Raw genomic sequence first — 24,401 nt, 5'->3', positions numbered from 1 at the left:
AGGGTGATGGTGGCCTCATAGAATGTCTTTGGGAGTATTCCTTCTTCTTCCACCTTTTGAAAGAGTTTAAGGAGGATGGGCACCAATTCCTCTTTATGTGTTTGATAGAATTCACCTGTGAAGCCATCTGGTCCTGGACTTTTATTTGTAGGGAGTGATTTTATGACCTCTTCAATTTCATTTCTAGTGATCGGTCTGTTCAGTTGGTCTGTTTCTGCTTGATTCAGTTTTGGCAGGGTGTAAGATTCTAGAAAATTGTCCATTTCTTCCAGATTGTCAAACTTGTTTCCATACAGTTGTTCATAGTATTCTCTTATGGTTTTTTGTATTTCTGCTGTATCCGTTGTGATTTCTCCTTTTTCATTGATAATTTTGGTTATTTGGGTTCTTTCTCTCCTCTTTTTAGTGAGTCTGGCCAGGGGTTTGTCAATTTTGTTCACCTTTTCAAAGAACCAGCTCTTGGTTTTATTAATTTTCTCTATTGTTTTTTGAGTCTCTATTTTATTGATTTCTTCTTTGATCTTTATAATTGCCTTTCTTCTGCTGACTTTAGGACTTTTTTGTTCTTCTTTTTCTAATTCGTTTAGGTGGAGGGTTTAGTTGTCAATTTGGGATCTTTCTTCTCTTTTGAGAAAGGCCTGGATTGCTATAAATTTCCCTCTGACACTGCTTTCGCAGCATCCCATAGATTTTGAGAGGTTGTGTCTTCATTATCATTTGTTTCAAGGTAGTTTTTAATTTCCTTCTTGATTTCCTCATTGACCCATTGGTTTTTTAGTAGCATGTTGTTGAGTCTCCATGTAGTAGGTTTTTTCTCTTTGCTTTTCCCATGGTTGATTTCTAATTTCATGGCATTGTGGTCAGAGAAGATACTTGAGATAATTTCTACACTCCTAAATTTATTGAGATTCGCTTTGTGTCCCAATATGTGGTCGATTCTTGAGAATGTTCCATGAGCATTTGAGAAGAATGTGTATTCTGATTTTTTTGGATGTAGTGTCCTGAAGATATCAATGAAGTCTAACTTTTCTATTGTTTCCTTTAGGATCTCTGTTGCTTTATTGGTTTTCTGTCTAGAGGATCTGTCCATTGATGTGAGGGGGGTATTTAGGTCTCCTACTATGATTGTATTCTCATCAATATCTCCCTTTATGTCTGTTAACATTTGTTGTATGTATCTGGGTGCTCCTATATTTGGGGCATATATGTTGATGATAGTAACATCCTCTCCTTGGATGGATCCCTTAATCATTAGTGTCCTTCTTTGTCTTTCTTTATGTCTTTTGTTTTAAAGTCTATTTTGTCTGATATGAGCATTGCGACTCCTGCTTTTCTGTCATGTCTATTGGCGTGAAATATTTTTCCCCACCCTTTCACTTTCAATCTATATGTATCTTTTGTCCTAAGGTGAGTTTCTTGTAGGCAGCATATTGAAGGTTTTTGCCTTTTTATCCACTCAGTCACTCTGTGTCTTTTGATTGGGGCATTCAGTCCATTGACATTTAAGGTGATAACTGATAGATGATTATTTATTGCCATTTGAACCTTGTGTTCCAGTTGATTCTATGGTTCTCCATTCTTCCTTTCTTTCTTTCTTTCTTTTTTTTTGGTTGGATGCTCTCCTGTTGTTATCTGCTTGAGTGTATTTTTTTTTTTCATTTTTTGCAAATGCAATATTTGGTTTTGGCTTGTGGTTGCCCTGTTTTTTAAGTATGCTAACCCCTTCCCATAATTGTGTGTTTTAGCCTGATAGTCCTGTAAGTTCAAACACTTCATTACTATATTAAAATTAAGAAGAGAGACATACAAAGAAACAAAAAGGGTTATTTACCTCCTGACATCCCTTGCCCACATTTTATGGTTTTGATGACTCTTTTTTCTTTTTTTCTTTTTAATTTTATTTTGTTTGAAGCATGTTCATGATTAAATCATTATGCTGGCTTATTTGAGTGACTGCTCTCTGATTGCAGTTTCCTCAGTCCTAGTTCTTCCTCTTCTTCTTCTTTTTTTTTTTTTTTTTCTTTTCTTTTTTCTTCCCTTTCCTTCCTTTCTTTTTGGTTTAGAGAAGCCCTTTCAATATTTCCTTTAACCTGGGCTTTGTGTTGCTGTATTCTTTAAGTTTTTGTTTGTTGGGAAAAAGTTTTATTTCCCCTTCTATTTTAAATGATATTCTTGCTGGATAGAGTATTCTAGGTTGCATATTTTTTCCTTTGAGCACTTTAAATATCTCTTGCCATTCCCTCCTGGCCTGTAGTGTTTCTGTAGAGAAATCAGCTGATATTCTTATGGGGGTTCCCTTGTAGGTAACATTCTGTTTTTCTCTTGCTGCCTTTAGGATCCTCTCTTTATCGCTAACTCTTGCCATTTTTATTATGATGTGTCTTGGTGTGGGTCTGTTTGGGTTCAGTTTGTATGGGGCCCTCTGTGCTTCTTGTATCTTGAACCCAGTATCCTTTAGATTTGGGAAGTTTCCATCGATAATTTCTTCAAATATATTTTCCATCCCCTTATCTTTTTCTACTCCTTCTGGAATTCCTATTATGCGTAGATTGGCCTTCTTTATATTATCCCATAGGTCTCTTATATTGCTTTCCAGTTTTTTGATTCGGTTTTCTGTCTGTTGACCAGATTGAGTGATTTCCATTATTCTATCTTCCATATCACTGATTCGTTCTTCTGCATTATTCATTCTGGTTTTTACTGCCCCTAGTTCAGTTTGCATCTCTGCAAATGAATGTTCTAGTTTTTCTTGGCTCCTCCTTATATTTTCTAGTTCCTTTCTGAGGGTATCTGCATTACTGTTCATATCTTCTCTTAATTCCTTCAGTATTTTCACTATTTCTCTTTTGAACTCCAGGTCTGTCTGACTGCAGAGATCTGTTTCATTGTTGACTGTTTTAGGTGAGTTCTCCTGTTGGTTTGACTGGGGGTGGTTTCTCAGCTTCTTCATCTTGCTTGTTGTCTTCTTTCTCCTGAGGGAGTTGTACTCTCCGTTATCGGGTAGTGTTTGCCTTGTCACTGCCGCGGAATATTTCCTGAGGGCTGGCGTTGTTGGTCAGTCTTTTTTGAGGCAGTGTGGCTTTTCTGGAGTGTTGATGGGGCTAACAGTGTTTCTTTGAAGCAAAGGAGGACTTCCTGAGGGCAGACAGGACTGGGAGGTCCACACCACGATGGTAGCAGATTTCACTTGGTCATGCAGAGCTTGCTCTGGTGTTTTTAGGCTGTGGGGTTCTTACAGGGGGTTGGTGGTGTTGGGCAGCTGCTCTTCAGGGGTGCATCACCCCCTGGGGGCTGGAGAAGCTATCTGGGTCACTGAGAACCTAAGAGGCTCTTCCCTAGGGCAGCCCAACTCAGAAGGACGTCCTGAGAATGTAGGTGGATCTTTTCACAGTCTGGCCGAGCTTGTTGCAGCTTTTCTGGGCTGCAGGGGCTCTTCCAGGGGGCTGATGGTGCTGAGCAGCTATTCCGTGGGAGTGGGGCACCCCCTGGGGGCTTGGGCGGGTAGCAGGGCCGTTGGAAACTGAAGAGGCTCCTCCCCGGGGCAACCCGACTCAGAAAAACTGTCCAAGAATTAGGCTGATCTATTCACAGCCTGGCTAAGCTTGTTCTAGCTTTTCTAGGCTGCAGGCCTTTTCTCGGGGGCTGGTGGTGTTTGGTGATGCTCTGCGGAAGTGTAGCCCCACCAAAGGGCAAGCAGGCCTGTGCAGGGACAGCCCCTGCGGTGGTAGGCTTCAGGCAATTGTTGAGGCCAGCCCTCCTGGATGGCAGGCAGCCCCAGGTCCCTGAGAGCGTAGGGCGTGGCGGGGGTGGGGGGAGGGGATGCACTGGGAAGCACAGTTTCCAGCTAGCTAGCGGGCCTGTAAGCTTGCTGTGGCCTGGGGGGTATTCTATGGGGACCCACCCCTTCTTTTCTCCCCTCCCCAGCACTGGCGCAGACCAGGCTCTTCTCCCAGGTTCCCTCTGATGCGGCTTTCCACTTCCCCGCCCCTGTAGTATTGCTCCCTTCCTCTGCAACAGCTTTGTTTTCTAGTCTCCCAGGCAGTCTCTGCCCCGTCAAATGGTTTCTAGACCTTCCAAGCAGTTTCCGTTCTGCCCCGCCCCCCTAGCCCGGGGACTAATCTCTGGAGCCGAGTTCTTGGTGCCCAGCCCCCACCCAGGCGTCCCCCGGCCCTTTCCCGGGGACTAACCTTCGGAGGCAAGGACTCGGTGCCCAGCCCCCACCCAGGCGTCTCAATTTTTGGTGACTGTGCCCGTAGTTCAGATGGTCTGTTGGGTTCTTGATCGGCTTTTCCATACTCCAACTTACTGCTACACTCTTCTCTGCATCTGGAGATTCCTCCGGTTCGTTTGATCTTTCCCCCGGTAGGTGACTTTCCAGGGTGCGGGATCCCTTTCTCCTCCGCAGTTCCCTTTTGGGAGCGCCCGTCCCGCTCGGATTCACCTTCTCCACTCTCCTCTTTTCTCCCGTTCTGCCGAATAATGTCACGAACTTCTTGCCGTTATTGGAGTTTAGGTTCCTCTGCCAGTGATTGGTTGCTGTTCTGTGTGAGTCATTTATTCTGTAGATGTGCTTTTTTTGTTGTGTTTGTGGGAGAGGGCGAGCGTGTCCTCCTACTCCTCTGCCATCTTGTCCTCCTCCCCTATAGTGCTTTTTAAAAGAGCCCTGTTCACTTACTTCCTTGCAGTGTACATAGCTTGTCCATAATCTAAATCCTTTGAGGGCAGGGGTCCTGTGTCCTAGCATAGAATCTGGCTTGATGCTTGCTACTGCAAGTAGGACCGGGCTAGCTATGGAGGTGGATGGGGAGACTCTCCCTGGAATCTACCAGAGGCAGAGATGCTCTCTCTCATCAGGCAGAGTACCCCATCCCCACCACATCATACAGTGGCCATGAAAGGCAGGGACAAGAAGAGGCATCTCATTATGGGCTGACAAGTGGGGGGGGGGCAGCTAAAGCTGATTTAATCAGGCAGGGAGGAAAAGGAGGTTCTGGACTCTTGCAAGAAGAGTACTTCCATGCCCAGCCTCCACTGACAAGAGTCACTGAGTGTAAGTCAAATCCCTTCATTCCTTCTCTTCAAGCCCTCCAAGGGTTTTGTAGCTCCCCCAGAGTAAAACAGAATACTCAGTCTACACAAAGCTGCATATCCAAGAACAAAAGACCAAAGGCTTTATGAGAGCTGGCCAGTTTGACTTAACCTCCTACATCTCTCCTCCTAGCTCACCACACTCCAGCCTCAGGTTACCCTCTCCAGACTTTTCTTCTACCTAGAATGCTTTTTCTCTAAATCTCTCCAAGACTAGCTTGTAATCATCCTTCAGATCCAGGTTGATAGGAGAGGTCTTCTCTGATACAAATCTTCTGTATTTATTCAGCCACTTTGTGTTACAGAATATTTTTATTTTAATTATTATTATTATTTTTTGCCGCACCCATGGCAGATGAAAGTTCCTGCCTGGGCCAGGGATTGAATCTGAGCTGCAGCTGCAACCTATGGCATAGCTGCGGCAATACTGGATCCTTTAACCCACTGTATTAGGCTGGGGATTGAACCCACACTTTTGCAATGAACTGAGGTGCTTCAGTCAGGTTCTTAACCCACTGTGCCACAATGGGACTCCACAGAATTTTGGGTTTTTTTTAGGGCTTTACCTATGGCATGGTCAAGTTCCCAGGCTAGGGGTCAAATCAGAGCTACAGCTGCCGGCCTATGCCACAGCCACAGCAATGCGGGATTCAAGCAGTATCTGCAACCTACACCACAGCTCATGGCAACACCAGATCCCCAACCCACTGAGCAAGGCCAGTGATTGGACCTGCATCCTCATGGATACTAACTGGATTTGTTTCCACTGGACCACAACAGGAACTCCCACAGAATATTTTTAAATAGTCTACTTTGTGATTATTTTTCTATTTGATTGCTTGCTAATTGATCCATTGGTTTTGTGTCTATTCCTAGTAGGAAGTAAAATCCAAAAGACTGAGGGAGGCATCTGCCTCTCTCAATGGTCTTTCTTTAGCATCTGGAATACTGCCTGTCACATAGTAAGCACTCAATCTGTAATGTGATTGGGTGAATAAAAACACTGTTTTCATTTATCTAGACAGATATTTTTAAACTGCTAGCAAGGAAAGTTTAGAATAACTCATTTCCCCATTATGTTTCGGAAGAGCCAAATCCAGTTTCATCTACTCACCAAGCCCTGAAAAATGCTTCTGGCCACAAAAATACCTCTCATCTCCCACCAGTGTCTCTCATTGTGTTTCCACATAGATAATCCATGCTTCCTTCTCACATATAACTCACTGGGCTGACTGGAAAAAATGCCAGTATGCTTGGAACAGAATGACAAAGACTACCATATTGTCTGATGTAATTCAGGCTTTTAGGTAAATTCAAAAAATAAAAATGCTTTATTCACTATAGAGACTTCTAGAAAGTTATTATATAATACTTAATATTAGTAGTAGTACTAGGATCAGTGACAATAATAATAATAATTCATATTTATAGCAAGTCATATTCTAGCACATTTAATTTGGAGGATTGACTTTAGCAGCTAAATCACAAACAGAAAACTCCATTACCACAATTAATCTTCAAATGAGAAACAAATCAATATATACGTATTGAGATGAAAGAAAATGATGATCAAGAAATGGAGTAGCACTCTGCAAACCAGAAGACTCTTTTGGAAATTCACTAGGGCTTTGGTTATTATCTATGTTGTAGAATAGTTAGCATGAGAATTCATCTGTACGTAGACTGAACTTTTGTTAACTGCATTGGTTTCAATCAAAACCTCTCAAATTTTAGTCTACTCAACACAGTGCCAACCGTTATTTTGCTTTCTAAGTGACTGAAGGATTCTCAATAGTAATTCTGATGCCCTGAGTTTTGCTTTTCTACTTAATTTCTGAATAAGACTCTACTCCATGTTGTTTTATTTTATAATAGACTTTTCATAAACTATTTTACTGAATGTGTTCAAAGAAACCTTGAGAGGTGAATGTTACTATCTTCATTTAAGAATGGAGACATTGAGACCAAAATGCAGGCTCACTAGTGTAAAGTGGGAATATTAGAGTTTTTCCAAAAATACGTATGGTAGAAATTTATGGTAAAAATGGATACAATGCCCCTCCCTATTTCTAAACCTTTTGGTAATGAATTCCCATGTTAATTCTGAGCTTGACCAGGTGCCTTTCTTGGTCTATGGGGCAGTAGCAAGTGAGTCACAAACAGAAATGAAAAAAGGCTAGTCATTTGGGCATCCTCTCATTGTTCTCTGAATTCTGAGACTTCCATGGGAATAAGCCTGCTAGAGGGTCAGCAACTCATGGCTCAATAGTGTCCATTGCTCAATCGTTAGACAACTACCACCCAGAAGCAGAACTTTGAAGATGACCAGCAGCAGTGCCCAAATGCTCCAGCAGGTCCAGTCATGCCTAGAAGAACCATTCACTTGTGGCAAGCCCAAATTCCAGCCAATAGAATCATGAGCTAAGCAAATGTTTGTCACTAAATTTGGGATGGTCTGTAAGGCAGCAAAAGCTAACAGATGCAACATGAGTGATGTCCAGATGGCTGATCTGGAGGGAGAGCATTCAGGGCAACCCGGACTTACTTAGACTGTTGGTAAGAATATGCAGATGCATGCTCGTTGGATGTGTCCACTGCTATCTGCTGCTGCTGCCCACTTGTGTCCTGGGATGAAGGTGCCACTGTCTGGGGAGAGGTATCAGCAACAACACCCTATGGAGGCAATAAGAACACAAAAGCCTATTGGCTTTAGCAAAAGGGCTTCTTGTGGATAGACTGTAGGGAAAACCCCTCTTCTGTTTGGCTTTAGTAGAGTTTCACTCAGGTACATAAGCCACAATAAATAACCATATAAAACCACAGAGTACATTTGGAAAGGGGCCAGAGGAATTTACCTCACTGTGTCACCAAGAAGCTTTCATGAGATGTCCCTGGAGTAGTCAAAGGGTCAGAAAATTCTTTTGCCCATGGGTAGAACTTTAAACCATTGTTGCAGATAGGCACACTAAATAATGATTCCTTAATCAAAAAATTCATGCAGGATTCCTAAAAAAATGTGCATATTTGAACATTTTTCTGGGGATAAAGCACTGACTGTACTCTATCTCTCTGATCTGGCAAAACGGTGGTCTCTGATCTTAATAAAAATCTACATTCAAGTTTGGAATTCTTTGAAAAGGACACTGTAAAGTAGGTTTTCCCTTCAGCAATTTGATTTGTTTTATATATTTATTTTCATTTTCCTTTATGTGAACTGCAATTCATTTTGAGGTTTCAGAAAAAGAAGAAAAATGCATACTTAATTTTTTTAACCCCTCTGAGCCTCAGTTTATTCTTTATCTTATGTCGCGGTGTGTTAAAATGGAAGTATTGTTGACAGAGAATAAAGTCCAACAATCTTTTTTTTTTTTTTTTTTTTGTCTTTTTAGGGCTGTACCATGGCATATGGAGGTTCCCAGGCTAGGGGTCGAATTGGAGCTCTAACTGCTGGCCTACACCACAGCCATACCAACTCAGGATCCAGGCCAAGGCTGTGACCTACACCACAGCTCACAGAAACGCCTTAACCCACTGAGTGAGGCCAGGGATTGAATCCGCATCCTCATGGATACTAGGCAGATTCATTTCCACTGCACCAAATCTGACAATCTTAAATATACTTCCCAACTACTCCAGATGTAAACACCTCCTGTGTCACCACCACATGAATTGAGATACAGATTTTTATCCCCTTCGAAAGTTTCCTTGGTGAGTCTAAAGTTTCTTCATCTGCCAAATGGGGAAACAATAGCTCCATGGAGTGTTATAAGGAGAAAGTGTGTAAGCATCCTTACTCCTCCCTTTACCCTTTCAATCTCTTTTGTTGCTCACGGATGCCAACAGGAATGGCTTTCTGGAGCTGATCATCATTAGGAATGCATGTCTGATTCTGAGAGAGGTTTGGTAATTAGTAGGCCTGAGGGAGAGCATCTATCCAAATACATTCTCCTGGTCTTACTTATAGCCTTGGGTACCTGCAGGAATATAGGGTTTCAAATATTCCTGGTCAACTCTCTGGACCTAGCAAAAGCCCCCTGAAATTGTTCCTCACAATTTGAAAATTCTCCCTTTATCATTCAACATTTTTTCTCCTAATATGCTATTGGGCATTGCGCATTTTTCTGAATCTCCCACAACACTTACTTGTGTGGTTACCAGTTAATTTTCAATGAGTGTTTTTACATAGAAAATGAATCATTGCTTTTATTTATAAGCACAAATTCAAGGCAATATATCAGGATATACTTATATAATTCTTAGCAATATGCTTCTTTTTAAACCCCAAATTGAACTATAACTAGACAGTGTCCAAGAAGCAGCACTGTCAAATGTGTCTCCTTATTTTAGTCATCAAAATGCTCAAATTCTGTAGACAAGTACACACATTTGGTGTAAAGAGACATGTGGATACGTGGCAGAGACTTACACTTAAAAAATGACTACAGCATCCAGAATTATAATTTTCTCATGGCCTAGATCATTTTTGATAGCTAAAGAACATACCGTTTTGTTTTATTTATTTATTTATTTCCTGTAGGAACATATATTTTAAATCACATATTCTTGAAATTCTGAAAAGCCAATTAAAAACTCTTTATGCTGACACATTCTTTGGGGCCCAAAGGTCTGGAACACATACAAAATTTAAAAATTGGACTTTCTTGGCTTCCTAAACTACATGATAATGTCCTCTTAAGTGTCTGTGTTTCCCAGACCTTGGTACTAGCAAACATTTGCCTCACGCATGGAAAACAAGCAAAATAACATTTCAAAAGATCCAATTTGGTCTGTGAAGTTCTCTCGGAATCTCTGTGGCTGCAGAATTTGGAAAAGTCATGGTGGTCCTCCATGTTGAGTAGCACCAATGTGAGTTAGCTGGCCAATTCATGGAGTAGCCACAGCATGAACTCCACAGGAGTCCCCACTGATGGAAGAAATTCTCTGTGACCATAATCGCAAATGTGCATCAGGAGAAGGGGAAGGGAACAAGAAGCAATAATGGCCAGAACCAGAAGGATGTATACACCTTTAGACATTTTGCCACCATCCATGGAGCTCTATGTCCCCTTCATTTCCTATGTATCAAGCTGGCTGTGTCCAATAAAATACTGTGTAGAGGAAATAAATTCAGCCCAGTGGAAAAAGAGGAGGAAGGGACAAAGCTTCCATTAAGGACAATATAACTTTATCATTCATGGTGTCCATAGCAATAAGAGTGGTACCAGTTTTTCTTTCTTGACTGTGGGATGCTTTCGTCCTATCAAGGTTCATTTGCAAGAGCAGTGGTTCTTCATCTTTGGTATACTTTAGCATCACCTGGCATCTTTAAAAAATCCTAGTGTCCAGTCCACACCCTAGACTACATCAGATTCCCTGGCATCACTATTTTTTAATGCTCTTGAAATAAGTTCAATGTGAAGAGTTTGAGAATGAGTGCTCTCATTCCCTCTCAATTTTTTTTTTTTTTGTTTTTTTTTTTGCCATTTCTTGGGCCGCTCCCGCGGCATATGGAGGTTCCCAGGCTAGGGGTCGAATCGGAGCTGTAGCTGCTCTGGCCTACGTCAGAGCCACAGCAACGCGGGATCCGAGCTGCGTCTGCAACCTACACCACAGCTCAGGGCAACACCGGATCTTTAACCCACTGAGCAAGGGCAGGGGCCGAACCTGCAACCTCATGGTTCCTAGTCGGATTCATTAACCACTGCGCCACGACGGGAACTCCCCCTCTCAATTTTTAATGTGCACCTCGACCTTTGAGGATCTTGTTAAAATGCACATCCTGATTCAGTAGGTCTGGGTGGGCTCTGAAAGTTTTTTTTTCTAACAAAATCTCAGGTGATGCCGCTAATTCTAGTCTAGGGCCCACTCTTTGAGTAAGAAGGCATTAGAGAACTAGTCTGTTCAAATAGCTGCAAAAGTTTCCCTTCCTATTTCTGAGTATTTGTGGTTAACATTGATCTCTGATCTTTTCTCTGAACATGAAAATGACACTCCTCTCAGACCTTCATAGCAAATTAGCTTATTTCATATGCAAAGTAAAACCCAGGCATGTTCAAGTCAAGTACATTCTTTCATACAGTGAGCTTGCAAATTCAAATTTTAGAGCAACATTAATCACAAGTCAGGATTTTGGGGGTGATGATGGACCACAGTATGTGTGGCTGAGTATCTGCCCTAACCTTGTTCTGTAAGAAGAGACAGACTTACTTCAATGGAAACAGCTGTCGGAGGCACAGGTGTGTACTGGGGAATGTAGGTCCCTTGCATAGGAGCAGCAGCAGTCATATACTAGAGGGAATCAAAGAAAAATGCAGGTGAACTTGGGTGTGCAACCAGCGAGAAAAGTTATTTCAACCAAGGCTGTTTAAGATGTGTGCCCCCACCTCCAACCGCCAGTGCATGATTGAACTTAAGCTCTATCTTGACCCAAAATAACACAGTTGCTATCAGCATAGGAATGACTCAGTACCAACAGCAGCCCACCTCCCCAACATTAGCACAAAGTAATTTACCCCTCCCCTCACTTTTTCCTTTTGAATATTCTACATCGGATCACAAACATTTCACTTCCACATCTAAAACATAAATGCTGCGAAGCCAGGGGTGACTTCTGGTTTTTCTATTTTATTGCTAGCACCTAGCACATAGTAGGCTCTCAACACGTTATTTGTTGAATGAATGAATCATCATATTGCTAATAATTTCTTTTCCTTTTAAAAGTTTTACTGAAGTGTAGTTGACTTACAATGTTGCATTAATTTCTGATGTACAGCAAAGTTATTTATAAATATACACACATATGTATTCTTTTTCATAGTCTTTCCCCAAAATAATAATTTCTAAGTAAAGTAAAATAGAGGAATAATATAAAAATTATTTGGCAATATTCAAAATTGGTAAATGTTATCATTTTGTCTTTTGACCACTTTTTTATATATAAAGGAAATAGAATGTTCTGATAATGTTGAAGTCACTTTTGTTTCCTTCCCCCATCCCATGCTCATGCCACTGTCAGTATTCCCTTTTCAACTCCTTTAACTCTTCACATTTTTTCATTCAGGTGAACAATAAAACAAATCAGTTTTTACTACACTGTGATGTTCAGTAAAATATGTGTTAGGGATAGCCCTTTTTTTTACAATGAAGAATGGAAGCCCCAGAAAAATCATATGCTTACCTACCTAAGCAAAAAGTATGATTTGTATTCCTACTTCTAATATATATATGCCCTGAAAATTCAAAGTTCTACTCTGAGAATGGAATTTTCTACAAAATCAATGATATTTCTAGATTTCTAAACTTGACTATCACAAAATTCCAGAACTAGAATCATCTGATGAAAACAAGGTTTATCAACTCACAAAGGTTTAGAGGAGCTGTGCCTACAGCACGTGGAAATTCCAAGGCCATGGACTGAACCTATGCCACTGCAGTGATAATGCCAGATCCTTAACTTTTTAGGCCGCCAGGGAACTCCCTAGAGGAACAAGTTCTGTGGAAAACCACAAGCCTATGATTCTTTATTCTTCTAAATTCCCTGAGTACACATATTAAGCTCATGCATAAATATGCAAAACCTAAATTACAGTGTTTTGTACTGATGGTACTTTCAGTATGCCAGAGGCATGATAATCTGAATCAAGGGAAATATCTGAATGGAGATTAGCCCATCAGCTGTTGTTGTTGTTGTTTAACATTCATGGAGACATGGAGCAATAAAGCAACTCTCCATCCTAAACCAAGCACTGTCCTACTATATCCCTTTGCTAAAAATAGAGACAGCCTTAATGAAACAACGCTAAGTCAAAGAAACCAGACTGCTGCCTGTGATCCATATGCTGCTGCTGATAACAACGGCCTGGAATTCCTATTTGTACAAAAACAACCTTGTTACATGGACCAACAGCAATTGTTTGAAAGGCTTAGGTATATATCACCAATTTAGCTTCATAGTTGAAAATAATCAGTGATTTTTGTGTCCCATGCTCTGTGCATTCATTACTCTGCTATTAAAATTGTCCAGACTCTCACCTCCATAAAGGCACAGGCCAAGTTTTACGTCGCTGTATCATCCAACACACCACACCACAACGAACCACTGGTATTTAGTAAGTAACTGTTCAGTGACTGAATAAAAGTACATAAGAAAAAAGCCACTTCCGATTACGAATCCTGCATGCCTCTTAGTCATTGATAATTTTGAGTTCTCTATGGATATTAATTTTCCCACCCCCATAATGTGTTTGTATAACCTTTAAACAAGTACTGTAGCCCACTCTGCTCATCATTATCCTTGTGTCATTAATGGGATGATAATTATTCAGGTATCTGGCTGCTATCAATTTTACAAATAAGTACAGAATTCTGGAGTCACATTTCAGCAAATATGATTTCCCATCTAGAACACTACGGCAGGTGTCTGCTTTGCCAACAAAACTGCTCTAGAAAGTATGATGGAGATAGCATTTCTTTGGCCATTTCAGACAGGTGGTTCATTTATGTTGTATAGGTTTTAAATATTCGGAGTTCCAGCTGTGGCTCAGCAGGTTAAGAACCCGAAATAGCGTCCACGAGGATGTGGGTTTGATCCCTGGCATAGCTCAGTGGGTTAAGGATCTGGTGTTTCTGCAAGCTGCAGTGTAGATCATAGATGCAGCTGGCATCCTGTGTTGCTGTGGCTGTGGTGTAGGCTGGCAGACTCAACCCCTAGCTTGGGAACTTCCATATGCTGCAGGGACGGCCCTGAAAAGAAAAAAAAAATCCTTCAGTTTAGTATTCCTTGCAATGTGTTGTTTTAGAAGGTTAGATTAACTGAGAAAAAAAAGCTTTCTGTGTTCCAATGCATTTAAGCAACGCTAAATAATGTATACTCTTATTTAACATTGAGATAGAATAAAAAAACACTCTGAGAAATCATGTTTTACAGAAGTCTGTTTAAAGGGGATTAAGCTGTTATTTCTAAAACCTTTTCTTTTTTGGTAGCACCTACTAATTTTGTTTAAAACTTATAAAGAGTGTACTTCAAGAAAAGATTTCTCTAATTATTCCATTAGATTTCTCTAATTATTCAGCAAAAATTCTAGTAGATCTATAGTAAGTAGGAATTTATTTTTACCAACAGAGCGGATGCCCTTGTGGTTATGTTCTATTCTTTGGTCACAGTTTTCCAAGATGCATGGTATATCAGTAAAGAATACTCCCTGGCTAATTTGGATACTTTCTCTTCCAGAGTTAAGTAATTTCTAACTGCAATTGGGCCTCATAAGTAAGTGCGTTTCCTTTGCTTAAGAAGACAATGTCACTGGCGCCATCTGCAGGACACCATGTGACCCATCCCTCCTCCACTGTTGGCACTGCTGAAGAGACTTTTCTGTGAACTAGATTTAGGGACCTGGGCTGGAGCCATACACAGCAATGTTAATTACTTCACAAGGGAATCCACCTCAGTCTTAGACCTCCCTTGCTAGAGTTCCCAGATAGTGCAGTTAGTGAAAAGCATGTTATGTGATTCTTAGCTAGCTTCTTGGAGTGACTCTGAGTAACACAAAACCTCATTTGTGTTCTGTTCAGTAAAACTGAATCAGTAAATCTTCACGCCTTCTGTGGAATTCAGCGAAGTTGTGAAAGTAGCCCAAACTGAACTGCTTGTGGCATAAAGGCATCCTCATCTTCTCTTCAGAACAAGGATGGGAGTTCAGCAAGAATGGTTCACCCATTTTACAGACTGAAAAGCTGAGATATATTGGGAAAAAACTCCAATTCTTCCAGCCCACATTTCCATTCTACTTTATTACTTTTGAAATTAAGTAAATAAGGTCCTAAGACCTTCCTTATGATCATTACCCTGTAAAAGAGATAATTTTTTTAAAATAATGGACTTTTAATAACTGACATTCCATTTAAGAAATATACAATAATAACATCTTGATTAACATTTTATTGTCATTTCATTTCTGTAGATGTTTTATTTTCACATTATACTCAGAAGACCTTATTTTCTACTAGAAGGGGTAACACTTATGGTTAACTTATTTTACAATTTAATTGTATGCTGTTCTTCTGAAGAGGACTAATAGAGATTTTACAGTATAAATGACATCAGCTCAGTTCAATGTGTTGTGTATGTGTATATTTTAATTAAAAAAAAAATCCCCTCTGGTTGCTCTTTTTTTTCGAGAGGGTCATAAAAAATCTAATAGAGCTTGAAAATGTTTGAAAATTAGAGATATAGGCTTATTTTAATAGTTCATTTTTCTTTATTGCTATGTAGTATTCGATCCTATGAATACATCTCAATTTACTTATTACTGCTGATGGCCACTGGGGTCATTTGTTCTGAACATTTCTGTATATATTTTTGGGTTGACACAAGCTCTCATTTCTTTTTCTTTTTCTTTTTTTTTTTCTTTTTTTTTTTGCTTTTTAGGGCTGCATTCGAGGCATGTGGAGGTTCCCAGGCTTGGGGTCTAATTGGAGCTACAGCTGCCGGCCATAGCCACAGCCACAGCAATGCCAGATCTGAGCTGCATCTGCAACCTACACCATAGCTCACAGCAACGCCAGATCCTTAATCCAATGAGTCATGCCAGGGATCAAACCTGCAACCTCATGGTTCCTAGTCGGTTTTGTTTCTGCTGAGCCATGATGGGAACTCCCACAAGTGCTCATTTCTGTTGGTACATAATCTAGAGTGGAAATACTGGGTCTTAGAGCATTAGTAGGTATCGTATATAAGAATTCTTGTTACTCCACATCGTCATCAACTCTTAAGGTTGTTAATCTTTTTTATTTTAAATACTCTGGTAGATTTAAAAATCTTACTGTAACACCCCACCGAGATATAACCCAAACTCTGTAACAAGATGGACAAAGTCCGTTATAATCTCCTTTGCTTCACTGTACAGCCTCATCTCTAATCACTACCCACCTTGAATTTTAAGTTGTAGTCATACTAACAATTTGTGGATCCTTGAGTGTTCTTTGATTGGTTGGTTTTATTCTGGTTTTCTTCTGGCCTGTGAACTTATTCTTCTCTTGTGTCTTCTTTTTGCATAGATAACTCCTTCCCATCCACTGAGTCTGAGCCTAGATAATGCTTTCTTAATTTTCCCAACAAGGGATAGACTTAAACAAATCAATGCTATGGACTGCCATACCCTGTAAACTATTATCTCTGGATAAACTTTTACAATAAAACTTTTTCTGTAGTGGACATATATTATCTAAGATAAAGCCTCAAGAAGTGACAGCCTTGTAAAACTAGCACGTGCTTACAGGAAATGGCTACAGCTACGTGTAAGATCAACTTTTAGCTTTAAGTAATTGCTGGCAAATGACTGAACTTTCTCTGCAAGCATACAGTTTGGCTTCCTTAAGAGCAAAGATAAACTACAGTCAGACTTAGTAATGCAGGCGGCACAAAATTGTTTAGATCTTAGTGCCTCAGACATTGCTTTCATTTTATCCAGCTGATAAATGATGAAAACCTAAAGAAAGACCTGTAATGTAAAAAAATCTGCCCTTTGCTGTGAAAAAATTCTCATGGATTACTTATTAAAACGATAATAAGAATAGGTATCTACCTTTTAAGGTAATTTACTTATATTTCTCAAAAGCTAGACTCTCCCATGATTCTTACCTGAGTACAGATTATTTTGCATTTTTTAGGATACGAGGGCTGATGGGAATCACAGTACAATGCGATGATAAAATGGGTAAATCCATATAATATTTCCCTGTTGGTGGCAGCTCAAAGTTTTGACATTAATGAATATATTTTCGTTTTTAGTAAAGAGCTTAATGATTTTTACATATTCTGAAAGCACTGGATTTTCACATGTAAGTATGTAGGAGACCGGAATAGCCATTTTCAAACCCACAGAATAAATTCCAGACTCCATCACTTGTTCCAACAAGTCTAGACACTGCATCACCAAGAGTGTTCCATGAAGATAGAAAAAAAAAAATGGTGAAGCTGGAAAGGGGTTGTATTTTTGCCTATTTAATTTAGAACAAACTGTTTCTGTTACTGTGGATTCATTGATTATTTCTAAGGTAACAAAAAGTGAAAACTCTAAAGTTTTCTTTCTGGATTAGCTTCCTCTTCCCCTACCAAAGTGAAACAAATAAAAAAATGTTTTCTATATTTCTTGTGAGCAAATGTTGCCTTTTAATTATATGTAGAGCAAAGGAGTGTCAAGAAAACCCCCACATTTAAGTTTTTAGAATTTCTTAAAGTAATCGATCAAGCCTTGTTCATTTGAAATTATTGTTATACTTACATAGGTTTTAAATTGGTTTGTCTAGTCCTTGCTATAAAATTCAAAAATCTGCTTAACATATTTCAGCAAGAGGAGCTGTCTAGGTCCTATCAAAACCAGAAAGTTGCTGAGAAGGATACAGGAATGTTGTCAGAGTGCATCTCAGGAAGAAAGTTGAGCAGAGGAAGTAGAAATTGTGCTATAGATTATGCTAAGAATATGCAGTGTACTTTACAGTCAAATCATCTAATACAAAGTCTCTTTCAACAAAGGATATTAAGGATGCAAGAAACAACCTGAGCTATGATTCAACAATATCAGGTGAGTGGCTCAGGGGAGGCATTGGCTAAGTTGTAATAGCTGGAGTATAATTCTAAGAACGCCTTCTAAGTCTCCAAGTCATCCAGTAGATGACAGACCAGCCATAAGAGAGATTCCCCTTGAAAGGAAAGAATGCCGCCACTTGGGCACTGAGGCTGGATGCCTGCTTGGACGGCTACTGCTCAATTCTTCCGACATTCTTCTCCTTCTGCCAATGAAATGTTGGAGAGTGAAGTGGATCCCCACCCAGAAAAGTAAGAGTGTATGCTTTTATAATGTTTCATGTTAGCATTAATTGAGAGCATGCTTAAGGTACTAATATAGAAATAACAAAGTAGACAGCTATGAGTGATGAAACAATTATCCCTGATGTGAATACAAACAGCTGCATAGACTTCACCTAGGAGTAAAAGCACTTGAAGAGGAAAGAAGCCCAGTTAGTGGGCTTGATAGAAACGGGGACCTTGGATTCTTAGGAGCATGTAGCCTATGCTATTCTACATAATTCCCCAGAGTAGTGCTAAACATAACCCACAGAGGTGTGCACTGAACTATTAAACAAAATTACAGGTGGTCTTCACTGTATTCTGGGCTGAAGGCCATTTGTTGCTGCCACGTAGCAAAGAAAAGGAGAAGGAAGACTCTTGGAGTTGTTCTTAGGTTGGAAACTTGTAAAACCTCACCCATTTCACAACAGTGAGAAGCAGTCATTCCCACATGACCAGTCTATGGACAAGGCCTTCAACTGTATGGGAAAATACAATTTTCATAAGTGTACTGGAAAACAACAAAGCCCATTATGTTTGAGCCTGTGCACAGGTCACTGTGGTTGCACAAAAGAGAAAAGATAATACTATGGAAATGTATTGGGTTTAGAAACTACTTCTTAAAATGTGAACTTGAAACAGCTCTATATAGACACCATGAATTCCCCTCTCCTCAGTATTTTGCGATAGGACACAGAGACTCTTAATTCCTTACAATTAATAAGCTATAATAATATGGCAAAGTGGTGCCTCTGTAAAGTGGTGACCTCTTCAAATGAGGGAGGCTGTTGTGGTCAAATCAACATTTGCTTAAGTAAGTCTCTAAATGTGAAAGCTTCAAGAAGAAATCACTTTAATGAATGACGTGACTGACCTATTATCTGGATAGTTCTTTCAGAAACTTATGTGAACACACAGGCCAACAACTAATGTCTTAGCTCTCAAGGCTAGCTTCTTCTTTTCTCAAGGAGACCACGTTTGCTTCTTTAGTTTGGAAATGAAAGAATGGAGGGACTTTGTCAAAAAGATTGACACGTCTTCAGCGTACCTCAAAGCTTTGTTGTTTTCTACTTAAGTCTGTGACTAAAGCATTAAATTGGCTTCGGTGAAGAGGCTTCATACAAACCGAAAGGGAACTCATCCAGGCTGACACACACACATACAGTAAATTCCATTTACACACAAAACATTTCCTCTCAACCACCTTGGGCCGACACCCCATGAATTCTAACCATCCCAGTGAACTAGATTTTGCAGTGAAAGTCAAGAAGAGGAAATGCTGTGTGTGCCCCTAAGATGTCCTTTAAAACAAAGTACCTTCTCTATAAGATTAAAAAAACACACATGCAATTTTTGTGTGTTTGGTTTTTGAGTCAAACTTTCAGATGAGGAACTTGACCTACTCAACTAGTTAGAATATTCACACTAGAGATGGATCTGGAGTTCCCGTCGTGGCGCAGTGGTTAACGAATCCGACTAGGAACCATGAGGTTGCAGGTTCAGTCCCTGCCCTTGCTCAATGGGTTAACGATCCGGCGTTGCCCTGAGCTGTGGTGTAGGTTGCAGACGCGGCTCAGATCCCGCATTGCTGTGGCTCTGGCGTAGGCCGGTGACTACAGCTCCGATTCGACCCCTAGCCTGGGAACCTCCATATGCCACGGGAGCGGCCCAAGAAATAGCAACAACAACAACAACAACAAAAAAAAAAAAAAAAAAAAAAAGAAAGAGATGGATCTAAGATGGGGCAACATTCTAAATAGGGAACACCAAATTTGAAATTGCAAAAGTTGAGCATAAAGTTATTTGATAAAATATTTCTAGGAACTATACATATTTAGGGGAAAAACCAAATTTAAACAGTACTGCTCTATCCATGTGAGCATGTATAACTTTGACAATACAAAAGCATAGTGGAAGAGTTTCTGCCAAGCTGAAGATACCATCATTCTTGCTTCCAAGGATGTGAAGTGTTCAAATTAAAAAGTCAAGGGCGAAGAGATAGAAGAACTACAAGGAAAGAGACCTTCTGGTACCAAAGACCAGATTCTACTTTTTGTCACACAGACTAAAAAATTATTCGTTTGATAACAATTGTCGAACAATGGATAGACAACATCATTTTGGGATAACATCAGTCCACTCCCATTGAAATCCTAGCATCATCTTGACCTACACCATCTCACTTATGTTGAGCTTTATCCAAATCCACCTGCTCACAGTTAAGGACACTCTTTTTCTAACTCCCTTCCTGTGCCTTTTGTATTTCCATTGTGTTCTAACCTCTTTATTTCTACTTAAAACACACAACCAAAAACTTTCTCTCAAGCTGATTCCAAATTCCTATATAAAGTCTTGTTTTGATCCTTGATTTGGAAGAGATAACTCTCCCTTACGACCTTAAACAGCTCTTTATCTGTACCCCCGTGATAGCTCTTAGCAGTCAAGCCATGGATGCTCCTAGAGGGGCCATGCCTGGTTCTCACAGCTGAAACCTAATATGCATTTGTTGAATAAATGAACAAACGCATGATTAAAAACATGAATTAGTAATTATGCACCCTGGATAGAAAACTCAAGTTGTATAGCTCAGAGGAGTTATATCGTTGTTCAGAGACCAGCACAGAATCCTAATACTTTGGTTTTTGTTTGTTTGTTTTTTTGACTGCACCCACAGAGTGTGGAAGTAACCAGACCAGGGGTCAAATTTGAGCCACAGCAGTGACAATGCCAGGTCCTTAACCACTAGGCCACCAGGGAACTCCCCTAATGCTTTCTTTGTTTTTGTCTTGATGCCTTTGATGCTTAATTTTATGTTACATAGACTGGGCTAAATGATTCCCAGCTTTGGAACAAAAACGAGTCTCAAAAAAATGGAAATTTCGTTTTGGAGGAAGTTTGTTGATACACATTGCAAAGGAATTTCTCAATTTGAACACTGGTGTAAGACTACACAAACTATTTTTTTTTCAAAATAATCATTACCTATTTAACAACAGGGATTAAGAAGTAATTTCCCATTTAAGACTTTCAAGTCAACATGAAAGACAGTAAAAATCTCTGTAGAATAATAACATAGCCCATAAAACTAGGAAAATACGTTTACTTTGAGTTGTTATGCATGATGGTTAAGAAAGATCTTGAAGTTAGTGTTCTGTAAATGGAGTCAAACATTCATACCTTAAAGGTTTATTTGAGAAATATTAATCAAATAGTGCATATAAGGCTTTTAGCATGCTGGGTGCATACTGACAACCGTATAGAAAGGAACTGTCATTAATATTTTTATTTTTATTGCTATGGTTATGATGACAAGATGAAAATTTCATTATCTTAGTAGTTTTCCAGGATCAGAAATCAGCACAGGCAGGAAAAGTTCATTTATTTCTCTCAGAAATTACATTAATAAGACATTGGGGTTGACAGATTCCCCTTAAGGTATGGGTGACAGACAATTAGCCTTAGTAAAGAGAGAGTTATAAATGGCTGGAACTTGTGTTTCTGAGAAAAAAGGAGAGGGAGGAGCCTGGAGGAGCTAGAGGAAAATGGAGGAGAGAGATGCCCAGGAGGGGTGTGAGTCTGAGCCGGGGCGGGGGGTGGGGGGGAAGAGCTGGAGGAATCCCTTGGTGGGGGTGGGTAAGGCACCAAAGGGCATTTGCTTAAATTTCCATTAGGTGTCTATTATTGAACATGCCTTGAGTCTTCCTGATGTTATTCTGAGTAGGATTTTTGTGGGAAAACTGGAAAGAAGGTGAATTTCAGATCTAAATTAAGACAATGGGGAGTAGAGAGAGCAGACAGGTGACTTTGATGGTCTCAAAAACTTCAATATATAATGCAGAAAGCTGTGGACCTCTAAAGTGTACAGGATGGAGGTTCTAGACAGTCTTATTTGGTTTCAAAGTATTTTGGGATCCAGTGCCATCTGGGTTACATTTTTAAACAAAGAAAGTAGACTTGGACACAGCTGACTCAAAAAGACTGAGAAGTTACCCCAAATCTTAATATTTTCCACCTAATAGAAAAATAAGAAATAAAGGGTTTGATCATTGACAGAAGCATCTAAGAAGTAGTGCCAAAAATAAATAAAACTAATGGTTATAAAAAATATAAACAAGAAGACCAGAAATGCACTCTTTAGGTGGCGGGATTGAAAGAAATAAGGCATCCAAAGTCAAACAGAAAGAAAAATTATTATAGGTGACACACTACTCTTAATGTTATCTCCTGATTTCCCACCATCTGTCCTTGATTTCTGTATCATAGAGGACTTTAGTTTCTGTTTAGGGCCTGGGAACACAAGTTCACAAACTCACAGTCTTCCGTGAACACTGTTTTCCTAGAATGTTAACTACATATTTTTTCCAGAGTTTAGGTCCTGTTGTTCTTTCTTGTGACCAAGGAACTATGTTTTCCATATATCATTCAAAAAATTAATGAAATCCAACTGTGTTTAAGATGCTCTGGGTCTTATCATGGCAAATATAAATCAATCTCCTCCTTAATGAATTTCGTGCACTCTTAAACAAAACAAAAATGTATGAATTTTAATTTCTTAACAAATATCCTTAATTCTTACCTAAAGGATATTTATAAAACAAGAAAAGAAACTGAAAAAGAAGAATCAATGACTAAACCATAACTCAAGATAAAAAGTAAAAATCAAAGTTTATAATAAGGGTAGATTCTAGAGAGGGGAGTAGGAAGAATGCTAGGAGGGCAGGTGCAGTGACCAGTTTTTGCAGCCACTCAACATCCATTGCCTCCTCCCAATGGTAACCTGTATTCCCTGTGGGAATTCTTATGTCCTTCTTTCTTAACCGTATAATTAGAATGTAATTGATCCCTTGTCCAGAAATGGATGAAAACAATCATCACAGAATCAATGAAATTAGAGAAGCTGTTTTTGGAAATTCTGGAGGAGGAAAACATTCTTTCGGGTGAAGAAACTTCTAGAAACTACCTTTTTTCTTTCCTTGGCATAGTGTGAGCATGTAAGGACATTGCCCCTACCTTGACAGTGGTGGGGGGAAGCTGGGTTTGTCAGAGATAAGGCTGTGAAGATGACACACAGTCAGCAGAAAGAAAACAAGTCTTTAGAGACATCACTGGAGCCAGCTCTGTCTATGACTTCTCAGGTATATAAGACAATATATTTATTTTTAAATGAAACCATTTTGAGCTAAGTGTTTAATTATTCCCTGTGGTTGAGGAGGTCATATGAATTTGAAAAGGGAAATCAGATAGATGAGAAAATGAGTTTAAAAAATACACATCATCAGCTCTGATAGAACTGGCCAGAGGTGACACTGGTTTCTATTACTTTGCCTGCTAGGCATTTGGTCACCTTATCCTGTCAATAAAACCCCATTGCTTACAGAGCCTTCTCTGACATTTAGAATTGGTTGTCCATTAAATTGTAAATGTTTATCTGAATCCAATTTACCTAATTACTTTAAATATTTTTCATTACTATTTACAGCATCTCAAGAACTTTTCCTAATTAGGAGACTCTAATTAGAAGAAGTGAAACCTCTGAGGAAATTCATATGGAGAATGCCCACCATCATTCTGCAACGGCCTTGCACCTAATGTGGAAACAGTCAACCACAATGCCTAAAATTCCACCCTGGGGTTGAATGTTAACCCAGTCAGAAGCTGATATTTTAACATATCACCGGCCCTCAAGAAGGTGCTGGGAGAATCCTGAGAAATGGACTGAGGTTAATTTTGATGAAGAAAAGAAGAAGCTATATGATTAGAATTGACTGGACAGACCTCAGGGGTAGAAAGTTCACGGTTACAGTTTTTAGAAAAGCCTAGGAGAAGAGATTATCAAATGGAGTGTGGGGATCTGGCATAGTCCCAAACTATTGCTTTACTTGTACTGGACCTGAACAGGACACCAAATACTAGATTTCAGGTATCCTGGCATGTTTCTGCTATCACATACTTTCTTACTTGACTGGACTTCCTATACCTTTTCAGGCACCATTCATCTAGCTTGTTTGTTATGTTTACCTGGGGAGATTGACTTCCCTAAACTAAATCTCATATAGTGCTTGTGACTCAAGTGCCCTGTTTCTATCAGACACCTTGAATAATTTCTGAACTCTTATGCTAACCTCAATAAGTTAGGTTAAATACAAATGTCTGGTGAGAGTGAATCATATCTGACTATCAGTGAGTTTTTAATAAGCATTACAAGAAAAGCTTCTGCTCTGGATTTCTTTTATTCCATATCTCCCAAATTATATTCCATGGAAGGCCATTCCAAGGAGTTTTTTATAGGTGTTCCACAAAGCCTTGTTTACTCTGAGTCAACAGATTTGAAAAATGATGGCATAAATCAAGCTAAGCAGGTATTTTTGTTTTTCTTAGAGATGGTTCCCTTTCTCTCTTTTTCTCCTTTTTTTTTTTTTTTTTTTTTTTTTTTTTTTTTTTTTTTTTGCCAAGGAAGTTCCTGGGG

General features: G+C 39.6%; 2 protein-coding genes across 46 annotated transcripts in view; one reads left to right on the top strand and one right to left on the bottom strand.

Moving 5' to 3' along the window:
• RBMS3 (RNA binding motif single stranded interacting protein 3) overlaps window positions 1-24,401 on the bottom strand; it is a 1,488,242-nt gene that overhangs the window by 13,675 nt on the left and 1,450,166 nt on the right. For 24 of the 37 annotated variants that reach the window (XM_021069971.2, XM_084987316.1, XM_021069970.2 and 21 more), the window contains 2 exons: window positions 11,296-11,376; window positions 7,634-7,761 (listed from right to left, as the gene is read on the bottom strand). In XM_021069971.2, coding sequence (XP_020925630.2) covers window positions 7,634-7,761; window positions 11,296-11,376 — 209 coding nt within the window. Of the gene's footprint in view, window positions 1-7,629; window positions 7,762-11,295; window positions 11,377-24,401 lie in introns of those variants that run through there. The other 13 variants (XM_084987319.1, XM_084987321.1, XM_084987339.1 and 10 more) reach the window with 2 other exon arrangements.
• The window catches only part of LOC110256378 (uncharacterized), a 411,636-nt gene that overhangs the window by 326,175 nt on the left and 61,060 nt on the right, over window positions 1-24,401 (top strand). For 4 of the 9 annotated variants that reach the window (XR_014822568.1, XR_014822565.1, XR_014822562.1 and 1 more), the window contains one exon: window positions 14,318-17,233. The exons of 3 other annotated variants lie outside the window; for them this stretch is intronic. Coding sequence is in view for 2 of the 6 variants with exons in the window: in XM_084987395.1 (XP_084843521.1) it covers window positions 14,318-14,334 (17 nt within the window). In the remaining 4 variants the exon portion in view is untranslated. Of the gene's footprint in view, window positions 1-14,317; window positions 17,234-17,620; window positions 17,670-23,414; window positions 24,001-24,401 lie in introns of those variants that run through there. 2 more of the 9 variants (XR_014822567.1, XM_084987394.1) reach the window with 2 other exon arrangements.

This window comes from Sus scrofa, chromosome 13 (genome assembly GCF_054392235.1).
Source record: "Sus scrofa isolate SSC_HxYL_T2T_F1_AM1 chromosome 13, Sscrofa_HxYL_maternal_Yorkshire_Landrace_v2.0, whole genome shotgun sequence".
Lineage (NCBI taxonomy): Eukaryota > Metazoa > Chordata > Mammalia > Artiodactyla > Suidae > Sus > Sus scrofa.
Note: the sequence above shows the minus strand (reverse complement) of the source record. Positions and strands in the feature narration are given on the sequence as shown.